The sequence below is a fragment of the Dasypus novemcinctus genome, chromosome 7, assembly GCF_030445035.2.
Source record: "Dasypus novemcinctus isolate mDasNov1 chromosome 7, mDasNov1.1.hap2, whole genome shotgun sequence".
Classification (NCBI taxonomy): Eukaryota; Metazoa; Chordata; class Mammalia; order Cingulata; family Dasypodidae; genus Dasypus; species Dasypus novemcinctus.
This window is the reverse complement of record NC_080679.1, coordinates 73,779,098-73,802,638: the sequence shown is the minus strand read 5'-3', so window position 1 is coordinate 73,802,638 and position 23,541 is coordinate 73,779,098. Positions and strand designations below refer to the sequence as shown.

Genomic DNA, 23,541 nt, shown 5'->3' with positions numbered 1-23,541 from the left:
CATAAATGAGTTTAGTAAAGTCTCATGTTATAAGATCAATGCACAAAAATCAGTAGCATTTTTGTACACCAATAATGAGCAAGCTCAGGAGGAAATCAAGAAACAAATACCATTCACAATAATAAAAAAATCAAATAGGAATAAATTTAACTAAATATGTAAAAAACTTATACACAGAGTACTATACAACACTGTTCAAGGAAATCAAAGAAGACCTAAATAAATGGAAGAAGAGAGAAATAAAAATAAAATAAAAAAAAAGCAACATTTTCTGGGTTCCATAGAGACTCAAACCAATACAAAACCCAAGTGTCCATCAACTGATGAATAGATAAATAAAATGTGATATATATACACACACTCAATGGAACATTATTTAGCCATAAAAAAATGAATTTCTGATACATACAACAACATGGATGAGCCTTGAAGACATCATTTTGAGTAAAATAAGCCAGACATAAAAGGACAAATATTGTAGGATCTCACTGATTTGAAACAATTAGAATTAGGCAAATTCAGAGTCAGAATCTAGAATATACGTTACCAGGGATGGGGTGAATAGGGAATGGGAAGTTAAAGCTTAAAATGTACAGGGTTCTTATTTGGAATGATGGAAATGCTTAGACAATGGATGGTGGTGATGATAGCACAATATTGTGAATGTAATCAACAGCATTGAAATATCTGAATATGGTTAAATGGGGAATGTTAGATTGTATATATGGTAACAATAAAATATTTTTTAAAGTCCATGGAGCTATACTGCACAAATAGGGAACTCTAAGTTAAGCCATGTATTTTTAGGTAATAGTACACTTATAAAAATGTGGTATCATTAGTTGTGCATATGTTCCATAACAATGCAAAGTACTGGTGGTGGGATGGTATATAGGAATCCTGTATTTTATGCATGATTGTTCCTCTAAACCCACAACTTCTCTAATAAAAAAAAAGATCCAACTATATGCTATATACAAGTAACCCACTTTAAATATGTTATAGATAGGTAAAAAGTTGAAAGAATGGAAGAAGATATACTATGTAAATACTGATTAAAAACAGCTAGAGCAAGGAGAATTAGCAGAGAGAAAGAGGAACATTATATAATGAAAAAAGGGTCATTTCACCAAGGAGACATAACAATCCTAAATGTGTACATGTCTAACAGTACTTCTAAATACACGAGGCAAAGACTGATAGAACTGAAAGTAGAAATAGACAGTTCCTTAAATATAGTCGGAGATATCAACACTTCTCAGTAATGAGAAAGTCCACAAGGATATCAAAGAACTGAAAATACCATCAACCACTAGGTCTAATTGATATTTATAGAACATTTTTACTCAATAACATCAGAAATACACATTCTTTTCAAGTGTACATGGAACATTTTACCAAGATAAACTGTATCCCAGTGTCATCTCTGGTGATACAGGAATTCTAGAAATCAGTTACAGAAGAACATCTGGAAAATCCTTAGATACTTGAAAATTAAACCACAATTCTAAATATCTATGGGCCAAAGCAGAATTCTCGAGGGAAACTAGAAAATATTTTGAACTGAGTAAAAATGAAAATCAATATATAAAAATTATTGGATAGATCTAAAGTTCTTACAGTGTGATTTATAGCATTAAATGCTTGTATTAGACAAAGCAAAGTTCTCAAATCTGTGGTATAAATTTTCACCCTTAAGCTAAAAGAAGAAGAGTAAAATAAACTCAAAGTAAGCGAAAAGAAGGGACAATAAAGATAAGAACAGAAATCAATAAAATTGAAAACAATTCAGACCAAAAGCTGGCTCTTTGAAAAGACCATAAAATTGATAAAACTTTAGGCAGGTTGACAAAGAGAAACAAGGAGGAAGACATAAATTACCAATGTCGAATAAAAAAGGTGATATCATTATAGACCCCTTAGACATCAGAAGGATAAGGGAATACTGTGAACATTTCTGTGCACATAAAAGCAACAACCTACAGGAAATGGACCAATTCTTTGAAAGTGACAATTTATCAAAATTTACCTGAGGAAAAAAAATAGATAACTTGTTTTAGCAGACAATTTAATTGGTTGTACTCAGTCTCCAAACTCTGTCTCCTGGTAGGCAGCTTAAATTTCAGTTCAGTTCTTTTATCATTAACTGTGTTGCCTGCCATCTGCCCCCCCCCCCCCCCCCCCCAATTCAGGAATTATAGATTTGGGCAGATTTTTTTTTACACAGAATATGGAGACTCCTGCCACCCACCCCTGATTCTCCTTTATGGTTTTCCTCTCTTACTTTCTAGTGCCTATGGTTGGCTCTGGTTCTTTAGGCCAGAAAGTTCAAGATTTTCTGTTGGCTGCCCTATATAGCATTTCACAGCATTGACTCTGGGCTTCCCTCTGGCTAAAGCTATAACAAAAACATAACAAACTTACCCATCTCTTCTTCCAAGTGTCAACTCCCCTCCAGAATTTTCCTGCTTTTGTTCAGTGTAAAGAGCCATCAAGCAGTTGTTTTTAGTATTTTTGTCCAGAGTTTATAGTTTCTGAGGGAGGGTTGTTAATCTGATAGGAGTTTACTTAGCCAAATTGGAAATGGAACTCTTTCTCATGTCATTCCCGCCGGCCCCCTCCAAGGTTCCCTTATCTGTTTGCTTGTTGTTTTGTTTGTTTGTGGTTTGTTGCTCATTACTTATGCTCATTATCTGCTCATTGTTTTTCCTGGGTGTTCAACTGCTTGAGCCAAATTCACTCTCACATCATTTTATGTTCTATGACAAGTGAAGTCTCTCCGACCTACCCTGTCCTTAGATATTCAGTAATTTTTCCTACAGGCAATTCCTTATATATACTGATATATGCTTAATGAAACAAGTAAGGATATATACATATGAATATATATATATTCCTTTTCTCTTTTTTTAGAGACATGGTATCATACATACTTTTTTGCACATAGCTTTTCTTTAGTTAGCAATATATAGGCGGTGGACTTGGCCCAGTGGTTAGGGCGTCTGTCTATCACATGGGAGGTCCGTGGTTCAAACCCCGGGCCTCCTTGACCTGTGTGGAGCTGGCCCATGCGCAGTGCTGATGCACGCAAGGAGTGCCCTGCCACGCAGGGGTGTCCCCCACATAGGGGAGCCCCACTTGCAAGGAGTGCGCCCCGTAAGGAGAGCCGCCCAGCGCGAAGGAAAGTGCAGCCTGCCCAGGAATGGCGCCGCACACACGGAGAGCTGACACAACAAGATGACTCAACAAAAAGAAACACAGATTCCCGTGCCGCTGACAACAGAAGGGGACAAAGAAGACAAAGCAAATAGACACAGAGAGCAGACAACCGGGGGTGGGGGGGGAGGGGAGAGAAATAAATCTTTAAAAATATATATATATAATGTTGATCTTTCTATTTGAATACATAGAGATTTTTCATTTTTAATAGATGCATTATATTCTATTTTGATATATTTAGTTCATTTCCATATGACAGTATTTTAATCATTGTACCTTAAAAATATATGAATCATACTTTAGTTAATAAATTCCATTTTATTTAGGCTGTTTCTAGTTTTCCATTATTAAAAATTATATAACATGCTTATAGCTCTATTTATATTCAGATCCATGATGATTTTCCTGTTTCTAGAAGAATATGGGTTCAAAGCTTGTAACTATTTTTAAAGCTTTTAAAACACATTGCCAAAATGACCTCCAGAGAAGTTGCATGAATTTAATTCCGCCAGCAATAATGAGTGCCAGTTTTCTAATATATATGTTAAAAGATGGTATTCTTTTTTCAACCCTTATAAATTTTGCGGGCAAAATGGCATATTATTGTTTTAATATGTTTCTCTTATTATTAGTGGGATTGACAGATTCATACATTTATTGAAAACTTGTAATTCTTTTGTAAAATTTCCCATTTATTAATATAAAAAAGTAGTAACCCGGGAAGCAGCTGTGGCTCAATCAGTTGGGCTTCCATCTACCATAAAAACCCAAGGAGGTCCTGGGTTCACGTCCCCGGCCTCCTTGTGAAGGCAGGCTCGTCCACATGCTGTGGAGAGCCACTGGGCCAGGTGCCATGGAGTGCCACCAGCCCGCAAGTGCCGTGGAGAGCCAACTCAGTAAGGTGACGCAACAAAAAAAGGGAGACAAGCAAAAATGCAGAAGAACGTGCAGTGAAAGGACACAGAGAGCAGACAGCAAGCAAGCCACAAAGGGCGGGGGGAACAAATAAATAAAAGTAAATACACAGAAGAACACACAGCGAATGTGCATAGAAAGCAGACAGCAAGCAAAAAGCCGCAAAGGATTTTGAAAAAAAGTAGTAAACCGTTTTTTTATATTGAGTTACTAATAACTCTTTAAAACATAACTTCTAATGTCCCGTTCTACTTTGCTTCCAAATCCAGCAAAATACTTTTAGAAGATTACTCAATATCAGATAATTATTGAAAGGGAGTGGTAGTTATGCTCATGTGCCGACTTGGCCAGGTATTGGTGCCCAGTAGTTTGGTTAGTCAAGCACTGGCCTAATTATTACTGTGAGGACATTTCATGGACTTAAATCATTACTAAATTGATTGCATCTATGGCTGATTACGTCTACAATCAACTGAGATTGCTTTCAGCAGTAAGAGATGTCTCATCCAATCAGTTGAAGGCCTTCAAAGAAGTAATAATTCAAGCAGTCAGAAGAGAATTTTCACCTCTACTTCAGCCAGCCAACTAGCTCCTACTGGGGAATTCATTGAGGACCTTCATCAGAGCTGGCTTCAGTCTGCCCTATGAAATTTAGACTTTCGTACCCCCACAGTCACGTTAGACAATCTTATAAAATCTCATAATATTTATAGATACTGTCAGTTCTGTTTCCTTAGAGAACTCTGACTAATACAAAGGGCCATGCCACTAATAAAAATCTGTGACTGATTTATCTTCCTTCATTTAAGGGATAAAGTGGTTCTCTAAATTAATCAGAAAGTAACTACTCAGAGATGGGGTCAGTTAGTGATTGATATTTGCTTCACAAGTATTCCTTAAACAAATCAGTTATATGTTGGCTTTTTGATATAGCAGAAAAAGATTCATGACAGCATTTTTAGAATGCCTTAGCATTATTGTTTTCAAATTTAATATCTTATATTTAATTTCCAAAAGAATGTCTTATCATTTGAAGAGTTTTCTATAAAGTTTCTTAGTGTTAGTTTGTCATTTTATATGTAGGTTACTATCTTTTTTTCATGTGGTGGTAGACTTATTATTATTATAAAAGGAGAGACAGAAGCAGCAGTGGTAGCAGCACCTATTCTCTTTTACTAAATGCTCATCAGGGGCCAGACACTGTGCTAAGTAATTTACTTACATTATCTTTTCTGAGCAACCAGGTGAAGTAGGTATTATTGTCTTCATTTTACAAATGGAGAAATTGTATTTGTGTTATTCTTCATTTATCTCTTCTATGAACCTGAAAAAAGGGACACTTATTTGTCCTTCTATTTCTCTCAGCATCTAGTTCAGTGTCTTGAACTACTATGTTGTCTAAGCTTAACAAGTGTTTGTTGAATAAATTAACAAAGGATTTTTAGTTGAATTGAGTTGAATTATAATTTGCAGACAGTTTAACAAAGAGCACTCTTGTGAACTTTTTTTGCTGGCAATAAACTTTAAAAAGCTCCATAAATAAAATTAGCAGGTATTCTTAAAAATTGGAGAACAACAATGCATAATTAAGATGGAGAGAAAAATGTCAGAAATCCTAAGATTTAGAATAATTGGACAAAAGAAGAAAAACAGATGGAAATAATTATAATTTAATTAACCACTTTATTGTAATAATTGTTATATTTAACTACAAGATAACGAAATCATAGATTTGTAATGCATACGTAATTATAATAGATGCATTTGACATGACACTTTCTTCAAGTTTGTAGTTCATCAAGCTTTCTGTGCTTTGCCAAAAGAATAAATGTCTTTCTAATACTTTCCTAGAAAATTGTCTACTAGTACATTATGTTTAATTTTTCCTATGATTTTTCTAGATGGAAGAGCTTACTTCTCCTTTCCAGCTATTCCTATCTGATAGCTATTAAGTCTGCCACATGTATATCCAAATTGTATCTATATTCACTCATGTATTTTAAATAACTAGTTTAAATTGCAATGAAATTGCACCCTGTGGTTTTGCATTCATTTTACTGAACCGTGCCACTGCAGTCTCAGTATTTATTCAATGCTTGCTAGTGGATTACTTATAGCTGTCCTACTCAAGTGATCATGTAAATCCTTTTATTTTGAGAATTGCAGGTTGTGAATGCAGAAAACATTTTTATAATACTTGTACTATTGCAGTGCTATGGTTTAGACACTGTTTTTATTAAAACTTGCCATTTATAGGAATTTAGATTTGAATCACTTTAAAATCTCACTAGGAGTTGAAGCTGTGTGCCTTTTGGTTGGATGTTATGCTTTTGCTTTATTGTTTCGCTTTAATATTAAGGACTGTTTCTAGGTATACCCCTTCTTTTTTAATTTTCTTCCTGTGTTTTACAAAATTAACAGAAATATATTTCTCAAAAAACAAGTTATCTTTGAATTCAATAAATTATTATATTTTAAAAATTGAAGTTGTGGCTATATTACAGGGAAGCTGGATAAGACAATATCAGTTGTATAAACCTCTTCCTATTAAAACATTTAATAGCTTGCATGATTAACTGGATAGAACATTAGATTTTTTAAATATAGAAGTCAATTTTATTTTAATTTGAAATGTCACAAAAATCACAATTTCAGTACAGAGTTGCTATGAACTCTTTTTTTCTTTTAATCTCATTTTATCATGGGAATAGAGGGAAACTCTTGCCTTTCATAGTCTCTTTGTCTTTGTGAGTTGCTTCATTTTTTCTTCACTGCCATTATAGCAGGGTTTTGGGAGAGAAAAGAAACAAATACCTTTGGTCAATAATCATGTTAAATGAAAATTACTTGTTTCTTTAGGACAAATTTTAATGCAATCATTTAAAATTCATATAAAGTACCTGAAGATATCTGCTGGCAGGAAATATGTTTTATGTTTGTTTTTTAACTGTACTTGCAACAATATGGATCTACCACATTCATTATTGTTACTAAGGAGTTGGTACTACTCAGGACAAAAAGAAACTGATGTATTTAATAAACTGGAGGCATAATAGTGGAGCATAAAAGTCCAGGGCTGGACTTATGCTTCTGGTTATGAAGGAGTAACTGGTATTAGACTGCTCTGTCCCCCAAAACAACTATAAGAGCTAGAGGCACGAAACCCACTGTTTTAAGGCATGAGTGAACACCCAAATGAGTTAGGATATGAGGGACTTAGATCCAGGAGATTGGGAAAAGACTGTCTATGCTTGGAGAAGAGCCTGACCTTCTATCACACAATTTCTCCTTAAGGCATGTTTTAGTCAGCCAAAGGAGTGCTTATGCAAAAAACCAGAAATTGGTTGTTTTTTATAAAGGGTATTTCTTTGGGGTAGGGGCTTACAGATACAAGGCCATAAAGCATAAGTTACTTCCCTCACCAAAGTCTATTTCCATGTGTTGGAGCAAGATGGCTGCTGACACCTGTGAGGGTTCAGGCTTCCTGGGTTCCTCTGGGCTCAGCTCCACTCTTTTCTCCACAAGGTCATCTGTAGACTATGAGACTCTCTAGAGTTTGCCTCTCTCTACAAGGTCAGCTGTAGACTATCAGGTGAATGGCTTTGTCTTTCTCCCTGGGGTTTCTGCCATGTCTAAGGAGCCATCTCCACTCCTCTGTGTTCTTCTCCTGGCTCAGGTCCTCTCTTCCTGGAATTTGCTTCTTTTTCCTCTGTGTGCTGACTTCCTGGGGCTCCAGCTTAAGACTTCAGCATCAAAACTCCAACATCAGAAATCCTCAACTCTGTTCTTTGCCATGCCTTTTGTCTGTGAGTCCTCACCCACCAAGGGGTGGGGACTCAATGCTCTGATGACGTGGCCCAACAAAGCCGTAATTATAACTCATACCCATGTACAGATCAGATTACAAACATAATCCGATATCTATATTTGGGATTCATAACCATATCAAAGTGCTACAAGACATTTGCTGACTCCTAAGCAGCTTATGTGCAGGATGGAACACCAATAAATTGAGGTGAAGGTAGCTGCTAAGAGCCTATTTTAGTTTGCTAAAGGCTGCCAAGGCAAATACCAGAAATGGGTTGGCTTTTTTTTTTTTTAAAGATTTATTTATTTATTTACTTCTCTCCCTTTCCCTCCCACCCCCCCACCCTGGGTTGTCTGTTCTCTGTGTCTGTTTGCTGCGTGTTCTTCTTTGTCTGCTTCTGTTGTTGTCAGCGGCATGGGAATCTGTGTTTCTTTTTGTTGCGTCATCTTGTGTCAGTTCTCTGTGTGTGCGGTGCCACTCATGGGCAGGCTGAACTTGCTTTCGTGCTGGGGTGCTCCCCTACGCGGAGATACCCCTGCATAGCATGGCACTCCTTGTGCGCATCAGTACTGCACATGGTCCAACTCCACACGGGTCAAGGAGGCCCAGGGTTTGGTAGGCGGATGCCCTAACCACTGGGCCAAGTCTGCTTCCCTGGGTTGGCTTTTATAATGGAGATTTATTAATTTATAAGCATACAGTTCTGAGGCTGTGAAAATGTCCAAATCAAGTTTTCATCAGGTGATACTTTTTTCCCTGAAGACTGGCTGAGGGTAATCTTGGACCCCTGTCACATGCTAAGGCACAATAGTGGTCTCTTCCTTCTCCTTTGAGTCTTGTTGCTTTCAGCTTCTGGCTTCCTCCTTCTTCTCCTTTGGGTGTTGTTGCTTTCTGCTTCTGGCTTTCTTCAGCTTTCACTCTGCTCAAGTGACTTTCTCTCTTCCGGGTTCCATTGATTTCAGCTTCCTGCTCTCGTGGCTTTCTCTCTCAGCATCTGTGGGTTTCTCTCTGAGCTCCTGGGTCTTTTCTTTTTGTCTGTCTCTCCGAATTCATCCCATTTATAAAGGAGTCCATTAAGAGAATCAAGACCCACCCTGGGTCACACCATACCAAAGTAATCTAAATAAAGGGCTTACCTGAGGTAATCTAATTAAAGGGTCCCACTTACAATAGATTCACACCCACAGGAATGGATTAGCTCTAAGGACATGCTTTTTTCTGGGGTACAGACAGTTTCAAGCTACCACAGAGCCTAAAAAGCCAAGCAGAGATTGTGGCAATCTCATGGAGCCAGAGGGACAAAAATTGGAGTTCAGGATCAATCAAGAAGGAGGGGGTCTTGGAAATACTCCAGGCTTCAATTGAGACCCCAGAAAGGATATTCCTTAGGAGTAATAATAAATAGGAAATAGATCCGTCTTAAATGTATTGAAGTAGTCTGTACATACTCTGTTTACCAGAAGAAAATTAAATCTTTGTGGAGGAGACTATCATACAGAGTCTCTACAGATCGTCATTTACTGTCCAGCATTCAAGCAAAAATTATCAGGCAGGCCTACAAATAGGACCATATAACTGAAACCAAGGGAAAAAGAAGACAGTAAAAACTGACCTACAGGTTATATAGAAATTGGCTTTATTGGACACAGACTTTAAAATTACTGTGTTTTATATATTTGAGAAAGATGATGGGGAATTTTGTCAGACAACTGGAATCTATAAAAGGGAACCAAGTGGAAATAATAAAACTGAAAAAAATAACTGAAATTAAGAATCCAATAAATTGGTTTAATAGATTAAACATAGCAGAAGACAAAATTAGTGAACTAGAATATAGGTAGAAGATATCCCAATTGAAATACAGAGAGATAAAAGTTTGGAAAATATGGACAGGCATATGAGAAGCATATGGAATTCTGTGGAAAAGTCTCACATATATGTAATTGGAGTCCAGCATGAAAGGAGAGTGAGAATAGGAGGGGCAAAACAATGTTTGAAGAGATACTGGTCAGGAATTTTCCCAAGCCACAAAAGTCATGAAACCACAACCTCAAGAAGCTCTACAAATCCCAAGAAGAATAAATAAAAAGAAAACCACATTTGAGTTCATCATGGTAAAATCACTGGAAGTTAAAAAAGACAGAGAAAATCTTAAAAAAAGAACCAGAGAGAAATATATATATTATTTTCAAAGGACCAAAAATAAGACTGACAGCTCACTTTTCACATAAGGGATGAAATTCAGAAGACTACAAAATGACATCTTTAAAGTGATAGAGAAAATAATAGCTATGAACCTAGAAAATATTCTCCAAAAATCAAGGGAAAATAAAACTGACAGAATTTGTCACTAGCCTACTGGAACTGAAAGAAATACTAAGGGGAATTGATTCTTTTGGCAGCAAAAATGATCCCAAATGGAAGCAGGGTAAGCAGGAATAAATGAAGAGTAACAGAAACAGTAAATACATGGATGAAACTAAATGAATATTAACTTAAAATAATTTATTGACCAAGTCCACAGCTGCAGTCCTTAAAATCTTTTGAGCATGGATTTCACATAATACCAAGGCTACACTTCCACAGACTGTCCTGGCCTATGAATGAGAATGGCAGGGAGAGAGAGGAATGCCTATTCATAGGATTCATGGAACTTCTCTGGTGGCTGGCTGACTTTGGCTCAAGGACTCCCTGACAGTCTTGCCAAACTTTCCTTAAGACTTCACAACAGTGTAGGTCTCTTCCATCCAACCTTCTTTCCTTTCTACTAAACTCAGGGTCAGACTTACACCACAGTGTGATGACTCACCTTGCCTCTCCTGGCTCCCTCCCCATATTTTCACATAGGCATTTTCCCTAATGAAATCCTTACACATTCAAACTTAACGTTGTGGCATCTACTTCTCAGAGGACCCAGACTAACAAAAGTAGAATTAAAATGCATAAGAAGAGGATAAAAGACAGGAAGCAGTAATTGGAATTAAAGTGTTGTGAGGTCTTTGCAACTGGTAAGGGGTGAAAGAATTTAAGGTAAACTGTAATAAATCAAGAGAAACTAATAAATAATACAAAAATATATAAATAATAAGCTAATGGGGGAATAGAATAATGAATACTTGATAAATTCAAAAGAAGGCAAGAAGGGAGAAAAAAGGTAAGGACTGGATGGGATAAATAGAAAACTAATTTTAAAAATGGTAGATTTAAATCCATACTATCAGTAATTATATTTAGAAGGAGTAATTTCTCCAATTAAAAGACAAAAATGGCTAAATTCGATTGAAGAAACGAAACCAAAGTATATACTTGAAGTATAAGGATACAGAAAATTTGAACATAAAGGATATGTTTCATATGGAATTTGTCTTACATGGTTTCTACTGGTGGTGTTATGACCTTTGAAAAATGGTCATTTTCTCTCTGACACAGAAATGGTCATGTAAATTTTCTGTTTGTAGTTTTATTTTGAAGATATAAAATTTTATATTTTGTTAAATGAATCATCTTTACTGATTTCAAATGCCAACTATATCAAATATTAACTTCCTAAATAGACCAAAGTGTCAAATAGGTTGCTGTATTTTGTCCAATTTTGTGTAGAACAGCTCAAATAAATACTTGTTTTTTGAGTTGAATGAACTATATGAGTGAATTTATGAAACTGTTTCTTAGACAGTAGGACAAGTACCTCCTCATTATTCTAAAATTCTTTTAGAATTTTCCTGGAAATCATCAAATATTCATTTTTCCAGATGTATTTTACAATCATTTTTTCACCTTCTACCCAATGAATCTTTTTGAAGTTTGATTGGAATTGAATTAAAAATAGAGATTATTTTAGGGAAGAATCAACAGTAATATGTCTTCCTATTCAAAAACCAGTTATGGTTGTCCATTTATTCAGATGTTCTTTGTGTTCTTAAGTAACTTTGATGGTTTTATCCATTTGGGTCTTTCACATTGACTCTTTTCATTAGACAAATCTTCATTAAAGAAAAAGCAGCAGACACTGTAACCTTCTAAAACATGGTGACTAGCATAGGGGAGGATACAGTTAAAGTAACAAATGGTATTGTTCGCCATATGATTATTTCCAAAAGTTAACTGTAAATCATGTTGCCGTGAACATTTTTGTTCATTAAGCTATGTCTGCATTTGAAAAAAAATTTTTTTTGAGAATAGATTCAAGAAGGGAAGTTGGATCTACAATATTTGCAATCTCATCTAAACAAGAAAGAAGTAATCATAGTTCTTTTTGTTCAGGCCTAGTTAAGCCACATATGTTGTCACTTAATGAGAACTTTTTCAGAATTTCAGATTGTTTTCATTAATTTTGTTTGTTGATCATGTATCCTGTGACCTAATTGAACTGACTTACTAATTGTAAGAGTTCTTTGTTTGATTTTGGTAGATTCCTTGGAATTTACTCCAGAGCCTGTCTTGCCTTCTATAATCACGACACAGGTTTTAGTTCTTCCTTTCCAATCTGAATATTATTTATTTCCTTTTCTTGCCTTACCGTGCTGGCTAGGACCTTCCAGTATTATTTTGAATTAGAATAGTGACAGCAGATTGCTTGCCTGGTTTGCAGACATAGGGGAAAATCATACAGCCTTTAACCATTAAGTATAGTACTAGCATAGGTTCTTTGTAGATACTCTTTTTCAAGATTGCTGAGAGTTTTAATCATGAATAAGTGTTAAAGTTTGTCAAATGCTTCTTTCGTGTCAAGTGATATGATCCTGTGATTTTTTTTCTTCTTTAAGCTGTTAATATGGTGGATTATATTGGTTTTCTAATACTGAATCAGCCTTTCATCCCTGGAATAAACCACACTTGGTCATAATATAATTTCTTCATATATTGCTGGATTTGTTTTGCAACTGTTTTGTTGAAGTTTTTTTTCCCCCAGTGGTTCCATTTTTTTAAAACTTTGTTTTGAAAGAATTTCAAAGTGATAGAACTATTACAAAAATAATTCAAACCCTGTACAGACAACTCCAACATATTCCTACCTTCTTCCCTCTGGACACCCAGATCCATCAATTTTAACATTTTGACACATTTCCCATATCATTCTCTCTATCCTTCCACCTATGCATTTGTCTGTGAATTCATTTTTTGAACACTTGAGGATAGATTGTATATATCATTCTCCTTAAACAGTTAATACTACCATGTATGTTTCCTTAGAACAATGATATTCACTTATTTAACCATCTCAAGTACAGATATCAAGTGCAAAATTTAACACTGATAAAAACTTAATCTATATTCAGATTTTTTCATATGTCCCAGTTATGTCCCTCTAAGCCTTTTCTCCTTACTTCCAGAATCATGTATTGCATTCGTCATTGTCTCTTTAATTGCCCTTCTTCCCTTCTGCCCTCCCTCCCTCCTTTTTTTCTTTCTTTCTCTTTCCTCCTCTCTTCCATTGTGGGAACATACAACATAAATTTTCCCATGTCAGCCATTTCCAAGCATACCATTCTATGGGATTGATCACTTTCACAATATTGTGGTATCCTCACTGCCTTCCATTATTAAAACTTTCCCATCTCCCCCAACAAAAATCCCATATACATTTACTTCTCATTCCCTACCCCCCGGCAAGCTATATTTTCTGTATCTGTGACCTTGATCTGATATTTTCCTTGTAGTTAGTTACCAAGGGGCTTAAATTTAAAATCCCAAATCTATTACAATCTAGTTTACTTTTTTGGCCAAACTAGAATGTTTTATTAAAATTTAATAGACTCTTTAACCTTAGTATTGGCCAAAACAATCTCATTTACTTTGATATAGCAACTTAACTTCAATAGTATATACAAACTGTGTTCTTTTTTTTTTTAGATTTATTTTCATTTATTTCTCCCTCCCCGCCCCCCGCCCCCCCCCCCTATTGTTTGCACTTGCTGTCTGCTCTTCTTGTTTAGGAGGCACCAGAACTGAACCTGGGGACTCCCATGTGGGAAGGAGGTACCTAATCACTTGAGCCTCCTCTGCTCCCCAAACTATGTTTTTATACTCCTTTTGCCCCCCACCTTTGTGTAGTTCTTGTCACAAATCATGTATTTATACACTATGAGCCAAAATCACTGATTTATCATTGCATTTTATGTATTTGCCTTTTAGATCCTGTAAGAAGTAAAAAGTGGAGTTAGAAACCAAACATATAATAATACTGGCATTTATGTTTATTCATGTTGTGACCCTCTCCAGAGAGCTTTATTTCTTCATGTGGCTTCTGTTTATTGTCTAATGTCCTTTCCCATCAATCTGTAAACCTCTCCTTAGCATCTGTCATAGGGTCAGTCTAATGGTGATGAATTCCCTCAGCTTTTGTTCATCTTGAATCTCTTAATCTGTCCTTAATTTTTGAAAGACAGGTTTGCTGGATATAGAATTCTTGGTTGACAATATTTTTCTATTAGCACTTTAAATATGTTATCCCACTGCTTCCTTGCCTCCATAGTTTCTGATGTGAAATCAGCATTTAATATTATGGAGGCTTCCTTGTACATGACTTGTTTCTCTCTTGTGGCTCTCTTTATTTTTGTTTTTTATTTTAAAAATTTAAAAAGATACTTAGATTATATAAATGTTACATAAAAAATGTAGGGGATTCCCAAATGCCCCATTCCCTACCTCCCCCACTTTCCCACATAAACAACATCCTTCATTAGTAGTGGTACATTTATTACACTTGATGAACACATATTGAAGCATTACCACTAAATGTGGATTATACACTATACATTATAATTTTTAAAAAGATTTATTTTTATTCATTTCTCTCCCCTCCCCCATCCCAGTTGTTTGTTCTCTGTGTCCATTTGCTGTGTGTTCTTCTGTGTCCGCTTCTATTCTTGTCAGTGGCACCAGGAATCTGTGTCTCATTGTTGCGTCATCTTTTTTTTTTTTTTTAAGATTTATTTATTTATTTAATTCCCCTCCCCTCCCCCGGTTGTCTGTTCTCTGTGTCTTTTTGCTGCATCTTGTTTCTTTATCCGCTTCTGTTGTCATCAGCGGCACAGGAAGTGTGGGCGGTGCCATTCCTGGGCAGGCTGCACTTTCTTTCTCGCGCTGGGCGGCTCTCCTTACGGGTGCACTCCTTGCGCGTGGGGCTCCCCTACGCGGGGGACACCCCTGTGTGGCGCGGAACTCCTTGCGCGCATCAGCACTGCGCATGGGCCAGCTGCACACGGGTCAAGGAGGCTCGGGGTTTGAACCGCGGACCTCCCATGTGGTAGACGGCCGCCCAACCACTGGGTCAAGTCCGTTTCCCTGTTGCGTCATCTTGCTGCGTCAGCTCTCCTTGTATGCGGCGCCACTCCTGGGCAGGCTGCATTTTCTTTCGTGCTGGGCGGCTCTCCTTACGTGGCGCACTCCTTGCACATGGGGCTCCCCTACATGGGGGACACCCCTGCGTGGCACGGCACTCCTTGCATGCATCAGCACTTCATGTGGGCCAGCTCCATATGGGTTAAGGAGGTCCTGTGTTTGAACCTTGGACCTCCTATATGGTAGGCAGACGCCCTATCCGTTGGGCCAAGTCTGCTTCCCTACGTTATAATTTACACTGTCTCCTGCACAATGTTGTAAGTTATGAAAAGATATATAATGATCTGTATCTGTCATTGCAACATCATTCAGGCCAATTCCAAGATCCAAAAAATGCCCCCATATTACAATTGTTTTTCCCTTTCCTTCCCCTCAGAACCTCCAGAGGCCACTGCCTCCACATCAGTGATAAAGAGTTCTTCCATGGAAGCGGATGTGGCTCAACTGATAAAGTATCTGCCTACCATATAGGAGGTCTGGGGTTCAAAGCCAGGGTCTCCTGGCCCATGTGGTGAGCTGGCCCATGCACAGTGCTGCTGCGCACAAGGAGTGCCATGCCACACAGGGGTATCCCCTGTGTAGGGGACTTGCAAGGAGTGCACCCCGCAAGGAGAGTTGCCCTATGTGAGAAAAGCGCAACCCACCCAGGAGTGGTGCTGAACACATGGAGAGCCGATGCAGCAAGATGACGCAACAAAAAATGACACACATTCCCGGTGCCACTGAGAATGCATGGAGACACAGAAGCACACACAGCGAATGGACACGAGAGCAGACAGCGGCGGGGGGGGCTGATAAATAAAATAAATCTTCAAAAAAAAAAGAATTCTTTCATTGCTAAAATCACAGTAAGTCTATAGTAGAATAACTGTAGATCTACTCAAGTCCATCGTTCATTCCCTAATCCTGAGAAGTCTGGGATGGTGATGCCTTTTCTGCCTCTAATTGAGAGGGGGCTTAGATCCCATGGGGCAGATGGATGGGACTCTCTTGTTTACAGTTGTAGACTCTGTTCCTTGGGATGGTCGTTGTCCATCATCATTTCCTTGTTAGTTGTCCTGGGTGAGTCCAATGAACTGGATAGTAGGTGTTGCAACTCTTTTGAGATTCAGGGCCCAACTGGCACATGGAAAGCCCAAAGATTTAAGTCTCTTGGACATAAACCTATCAACTCTAGTACTAACTGTAGGTTCAAATGGAAGGGGCAGAAGAGCCATGTTTAGGGAAATCACAACTGAGTCTAACTCTGTCACATTGGGGATCATAAATTCCAAAGTAGGGTGCACTGGCAGGGTGCCAAACTCCTGAGCTATCTGCCCTGCCTATAGTGTCTGGATGTCTCCAGAGCCCTCAGTAGCCCCACTATTTGAGGCACTATTTACTGGGCTGTCAGTGGGATCCTGCTGAGACATACATAAGTGTAACTTTTGGGATGACCTCCCAACTCAATTTGAAGTCTCTTAGCCTTATAGACTCATATATCTTTACCCTTTTCCCCTTTTGGTCTTTTTCCAATTGCATCTCTTTATCTTTGGCATTTGAAAGTTTGATTATCATATGCCATGACATGGGTCTGTCTGGATCTATCCTGTTCGGAGTTTGTTGAGCATCTTGGATGTATATAGTTGTGTCTTTTGTTAAATTTGCGAAGTTTTCAGCCATTATTAATTCTTTGAATATTCTCCCTGCCCCCTTCTTTCTTCTCCTTCTGGACTCCTACAGTGCATTTATTGGCACACTTGATGGTGTCCCACAGGTTCCTCAGGCTCTGTTCACTTTTCTTCATTCTTTCTATACTTCAGCCTGATTGATTTCAATTATCTTACCTTCAAGTTCCCTGTCCTTTCTTCTGGGAGCTCCAATCTGCTGTTGAGCCCCTCAAGGGAATTTTTAATTACTTTACTGTGGTCTTCAGCTCAATTTGGTTCCTTTTCATAATTTCCGTCTCTGTATTTTCCTTGTGTTCATCTTTTGTTTTCCTGATTCCCTTTATTTCTTTGTCCATGTTTTCCTTTAGGTCTTTGAGTATATTTAGGACCAGTTTTTAAAAGTCTGTCTGGTGTGACCCAAGAGTGGTCCTTCTCTTTGATGGTTTCTAATGCTTTTATCTTCTCCTTTGTCTGGGCCATTGCTTCCTGTTTCTTTGTATGTTTTGCAACCTTTTACTGAAACCTGAACATTTCGATATTTTAATGTGTTATCACTGGAATTTAGAATCTGAGGCATTTGCTCCTTAAGCTTGTACCCAGCTAGTGAGGGGTGGGGGAGGGGCAAACCAGGGTGCTGCAAGATTGTACTCTTTGTAAGTTTTTTTCCTGATCAATGCTCGCCCTGTTACTGCAGTCCTTTAACTGTTTCTTTTGGAGCTTTGAGAAAGGTGTCTCTGCCATTTCTTGTTGCATGTTCAAAGCTTCTGTGGGGGTATAGAGTCCTAAAGTTTCTTACTTCACCATCTTGTTTGGGGTGGGGCCTTGTTGTAGGGTGTTGGCATCTATATTCATGAAGGATATTGGACTGTAGTCTTTTGTTTTTTATACTTCATTTGTCTGGTTTTGGCATCAGGATAATATAGGCCTCATAAAATTAGTTGGAAAGTGTTCTCTCCTCTTTTTTCTGAAAGAGATTGTATAATTGGTGTTAATTCTTCCTTTAAATGTTTGGTAGAATTCTGAAATGGAAATTACCTGGGCCTGATGATTTTGGGGGTAGTTTTAGGTGGCACTGGGAACTGATCTTGGGACCTTCCAGAGTAGGAGAGAGGTCCTCAATCTCTTGCGCCACCTCAGCTCCCTGGTCTGCTACATCTCTTATTGGTCTCCTCTGTATCTCTTTTTGTTGCACTCCATGCAGGCCAGCACTCCTGCACAGGCCAGCACACCGCATGGGTCAGCTCTCCATGTGGACCAGCACTCCACACGGCCCAGCTCTCTGCTTGGGTCAGCTCACTGCACAGGCCAGCTTGCCTTCACCAGGAGGTCCCGAGAATCGAACCCTGGGCCTCCTATATGCTAGACAGGAGCCCAGTCACTTGAGCTACATCCGCTTCCCCCTTATCTTTTTTTATGACTGGGCTAAGTGGCTTTATTAGAGAAAGCCAAGGACTAAGAATTGGCATTGGATCTTTCTTCTTGCCAAAGATCACTATGGCATTGACAAGGTGCCAGTTATATTGCATATGCTATTTGGCCTGGCCTCTCTTCTTATTCTCTTCCTCCTGTTTGGCTACTTTGGGTGTCTGACTTCTCACCTTCCCAACACAAACCAGGGAACCACGGATTTTACCTCCAAGCATGTGGCCTGCTACTTCCAGAGTGGTCAGATCTCCCGTCAGTAGCCCAGGGTAGGCTCATCTTCAAGGAGTGTGTCTGGAGCATGACTTGATATTCTGGGGTGATGCCCTCTTGCGATGCTACATGAACATTGATCTGGATGATAGTCTCCTGGCTGGTCATTTTAAGGGTGTGTAGTTCCTGGATAGACTCAGATAATAGTTAATGAAGTCATCAGTTCATTGCTAACTTAATACACCTTTAAAAATTCTGTTAAGGACAATAGGTTGAGTGTATTTTTTCTTTATTGTCTCCTTTAGATGTTACATAGATTTAATTGCTACGATAGCTTTGAGACTTTGCATGTTTTGTATTTTTAAAAAATATCTTCCCCCTGCAAAAAAATCTTCCTTGTGAAAGGAAGTGAAATGAACCTTACTGCAGTTATAGTAACAAGATTTGTTTGTAATCGATCTTTTATTTAATTTACTCTAAGACCATTATCTCATACTATATATTATCAACAGAGAAAGCAATTCATATTTGTAGGGTATCTGTATATGATATGCATATGTGGAAGATGATTCTTAAAATTTATTTCCCTAGGAAACATAACTTTTGAAACAATGATGGAAATTCTCCGAGATAAACCAAGTGGCATTAACATGGAGGGAGAATTCCTGACCACTGCTAGCATGGTTTCTGTTTTACCTCAAGACTCCAACCTTCCCTGCATTCACTTCTTTACAGGAACCCCTGATCCTGAGAGGTGAAGTCATAAAATACTATAAACCAGCAAGGAGTTAAGGGGTAGGAGTAGAATTTGTTAGTATGTTGATGATTTTATCAGGCTAAATTCTTGTTATGTGAATAAGATAATAATTTTATGTGCATTTTTCTGTTCAGATTTTAGTCTGTCATTTTCATATATGCATAACTGCCTTAATTATATTCTCATTTTTATGAGACAAAAATGTTAGTAGTTTCTTGTATGCAGTTATCCCTACTCCCTCTTCCATCAAATATATTTAACATTGTCAAGTAAAGAAAATAGATTTTTAAATTCAGATTCTAGATAGTACACTATTAGGTAATTAATAACAGTTAATTTATTTAAAGGATTAAATAATGTTTAGTTCTGGATATACATGGCTACTTCTGTGTTATTCTCTGGAAAATACATACAGGGAAAATTTACAACATCTATAGTTAAGTTATGTCTTAAGTAGGACTTGTATATAGACTATCTTGACAACCTTGATTTAAGTAACTTGTCATTACATCTCACAAAATTTGATGTAGATTATGTTTAATAGTGATTTTATATTCACTCTTTCTTAGTGTTATAGTCTTTCATATTACTAAATACATTTGCAAGAAAAAGGAATAATGAAACCTGTGTCCCCTTATTAATACTGCTGCTGATTTTCACCCTATGTCTTAATCCTCAGTATATAATATTGAGGATTGTTCTCTCCAAATGTGCAGTTTGCAGTAGAAAATGTTGAATTATTACTTTACTGACACAGTTTATGTACCAGGTCTCTGTTAGATATGTAGAAATAGATGACTAAATACAGTGTGGTGCCCTGCCTCAAAGGAGATCTCAGTGTAGCAGGGAAGACAGGCATGAGTAAAAGTAGAGTGGCAGTAGCAAATTAGTATATAGTATCACTAATTGAACCTTCTAACTAGAGAGAATCTTGGAAAACTTAAAATAATGCTGAATATTTTCATATCTTCACATACCAATTTAATAAAGACTCTCTTTTAGATCTGTTTTTAAGCCTTTCATATTTGTGCCAAATATTTTACAACTGTTGGACACGATTTCACCGACATATGAGCCTGAAGAACCAATTAAAAAGAAGCCATATTTTCAGATAAAGCCTGATAGAAGACACCCACTCTACCAAAAACATCAACAAGCACTGGAAGTAATAGATAAGGATGAGGTATGATTAGATTGTATTCTCTATTGTATTATTAAGAATAGTTTGAAGTGTGATTCAGTCGATATTTTAAACTCTGGAATTTCAGCTCTCTTTCCTTCCTCATATAAAAGTAGATTTTTTAAAAAGATTTATTATTTTTATTTATTTCTCCTCCCCTCCCCCCCCCCCCCCCCCCCCGCTACCTCCCATTGTCTGCTCTCTATGTCCATTCACTGTGTGTTCTTTCTGTGTCTGCTTGTATTCTCACTAGGCAGCTACAGGAACTGATCCCGGGACCTTCCAGAGTGGGAGAGAGGCGCTCTTTCTCTTGCACCACCTCCGCTCCCTGTTCTGCTATGTCTTCTCGTTGTCTCTCTTCTGTGTCTCTTGTTGCGCCATCTTGCTGTACCAGCTTGCCACTTCGGCTGGCACTCCTGAGTGGAGCGTGGGGTGGCATTCCTGCATGGGCCAGCACTCCCACATGGGCTGGCATTCCACGTGGGCCAGCTCACTGCACAGGCCAGCTTGCCTTTTTACCAGGAGGCCATAGGCATTGAACCCTGGACCCTCCATATGGTAGATGGGAGCCCAACTGCTTGAGCCACATCCTTTTCCCAAAAGCAGATTTTAAGATAGTTTAGATGCTTTATGGCTGAATAATATTCCATTGTATGGTTATATCACATTTTGTTTACCCAGTCATCTGTGGTGTACTCTTCAGTTGTTTCTGCCTTTTGGCTATATGAATAATGCGTCTATGAACATTGGTATACAAGTATCTGTTTGAGTCCCTGCTTTCAATTCTTTTGGGTATATACCTCAGAGTGGAATTGCTGGGTCATATGGTGTTCTATGTTTACTTTTTTGAGGAATTGTCAACTCTTTTTCCATAGCAGCTGCACCATCTTACATTTCCACCAGCAATGCACAAGAGTTCTAGTTTCTCTGTATCCCTCCATCCTAGTAAATGTAAAGTGGTATCTAATTGTGGTTTTGATTTGCATTTCCCTAATGACTAATGGTGTTTGACATCTTTTCAAGTGCTTCTGGCCATTTGTATATTTTCTTTGGATAAATACCTATTCAAGTCTTTCACCTGTTTTTTAAATGGGTTATTTGCCTTTTTGTTACTGAGTGGTGGGAATTCTTTATGTGCTTTTTTTAAAAAAGAAGATTTAATTTATTTATTTCTCCCCACCACCACCCTTGTTGTTTTGTGCTTGCTGTGTCTGTTTGTTGTGTGCTCATCTTCTGTTTTTTTTTTAGGAGACACCAGAACTGAACCTGGGATATCCTGTGTGGGAGGGAGGCAACTAATTGCTTGAGCCACCTCCATTTCCTGCTTTGTTGTTTTCTCTCATTGTATTTTCCTCCATGTGTCTCTTTGTTGTGTCATCTTGTTGCATCAACTTGCTGTCTTGCTTGTCTTTTTTAGGAGGCACCAGAAACCAAACCCAGGACCTCCCATGTGGTAGGTGGGAACCCAGTTGCTTGAGCCATATCCACTTCCCTCTTTATGTACTCTTGATATTTAAAGTATTTTCTCCCATATTGTAGGTTGCCTTTTCACTCTTTTAATAGTGTCCATTGATGCACAAAAGCTTTTACTTTTAATGAAGTCCAGTTTATTTACTTTTTCCTTTGTTGCCACATTTAAGATATGATTGCCAAATTCCAAGGTCATGAAGATTTGCCCCTAAGTCTTCTAAGAGTGTTATAGTTTTAGCTCTTAAGGTCTTTGATCCATTTTGATTTTGTTTTTGTATATGATGTAAGGTAAGGCTCTAATGTCATCCTTTTGTATGTGGATAACCCAGCACTTTTTAAAATGTATATTTTTTTGTTTTTAAAGAAGCTTTAGATTATGTAAATGTTACTTCAAAAATATAGAGGAGTCCCATATGCCCCACACCCCCTTCCCACACTTTTCCACATTAACATTTTTCTCTAGTGTGGTACATTTACAATTGATGAACACATATTGAAGCATTGCTGGACTATAGTTTACATTATAGTTTACACTCTGCCCTGCACAATTTTATAGGTTTTTGACAAAATGTATAAGGGCTTGTATCCGTCATTGCATTGTCATGCAGGACAATTCCAGTGCCCTGAAAATGACCCCAAGTTATACTTATTCTTTCCTCTCCCTCCCCTCAGAATCTTTTATAACAATGATACAAATTCTTCCATTGCTAGAATAATAATGCCTATAATAGAATAATAATAAGTCTACATTTTTTTGAAGAAGCTGTTCATACCTTTTTGAATGGTCTTGGCACCCTTATTAAAAATCAGTTGGGGGAAGCAGATGTGGCTCAAGCAATTGGGCTCCCGTCTACCATATAGGACGTTCAGGGTTCAATACCCTGGGCCTCCTGGTGAAGGCAAGCTGGCCTGTGGCTAGGTGGTCCATGTGGAAAGCTGACACAGCAAGATGATGCAACAAAAAGAGACACAGAGGAGAGACAATAAGAGACACAGCAGCTCAGGGAGCTGAAGTGGTACAAGAGAATGATTGCCTCTCTCCCACTCCAGAAGGTCCCAGGATCAGTTCCCAGAGCTTCCCAATGAGAATACAAGCAGACACAAAAACACACAGTGAATGGACAGAGAGAGCAGACAATGGAAGGAGGAGGGAGAAATTAATAAATCTTTAAAAAAAAAAATCAGTTGGTGGAGAGCTGATGTAGCTCAGTGGTTTGAGTGCCTGCTTCCCATGTACAAGGTCCTGAGTTCAATCTCTGGTACAGCAAAAAAAAAAAAAAAAAAATCAATGGGCTACAGATAGGAGGGTTTATTTCTAGGCTGTCAATTCAGTTCCATTCTTCTGCATGTCTGTCCCTGTGCTAGTATCACACTGTTTTGATTACTATAACATTTTAATAAGTTTTGAAATAGGAAGTGTGAGAGTGTGAGTCCTGTAACTTTTTCCTTTTCATGGTTGTTTTGGCTATCCTGGGTCCCTTGAAATTCCATGTGAATTTTAGGATGAGTTTTTCTGTTTCTGCAAAAAGTGCCATTGGAATTGTATTATTTCTTGTACTTTGGT

At 37.9% G+C, this 23,541-nt stretch overlaps 1 protein-coding gene across 2 annotated transcripts in view; it reads left to right on the top strand.

Annotated features, from left to right (window-relative positions):
• SCRN3 (secernin 3) overlaps nt 1-23,541 on the top strand; it is a 57,117-nt gene that overhangs the window by 28,374 nt on the left and 5,202 nt on the right. For both annotated transcript variants that reach the window (XM_004476802.5, XM_058300629.2), the window contains exons 6-7: nt 19,162-19,324; nt 20,330-20,510. In XM_004476802.5, coding sequence (XP_004476859.1) covers nt 19,162-19,324; nt 20,330-20,510 — 344 coding nt within the window. The remainder of the gene's footprint in view (nt 1-19,161; nt 19,325-20,329; nt 20,511-23,541) is intronic.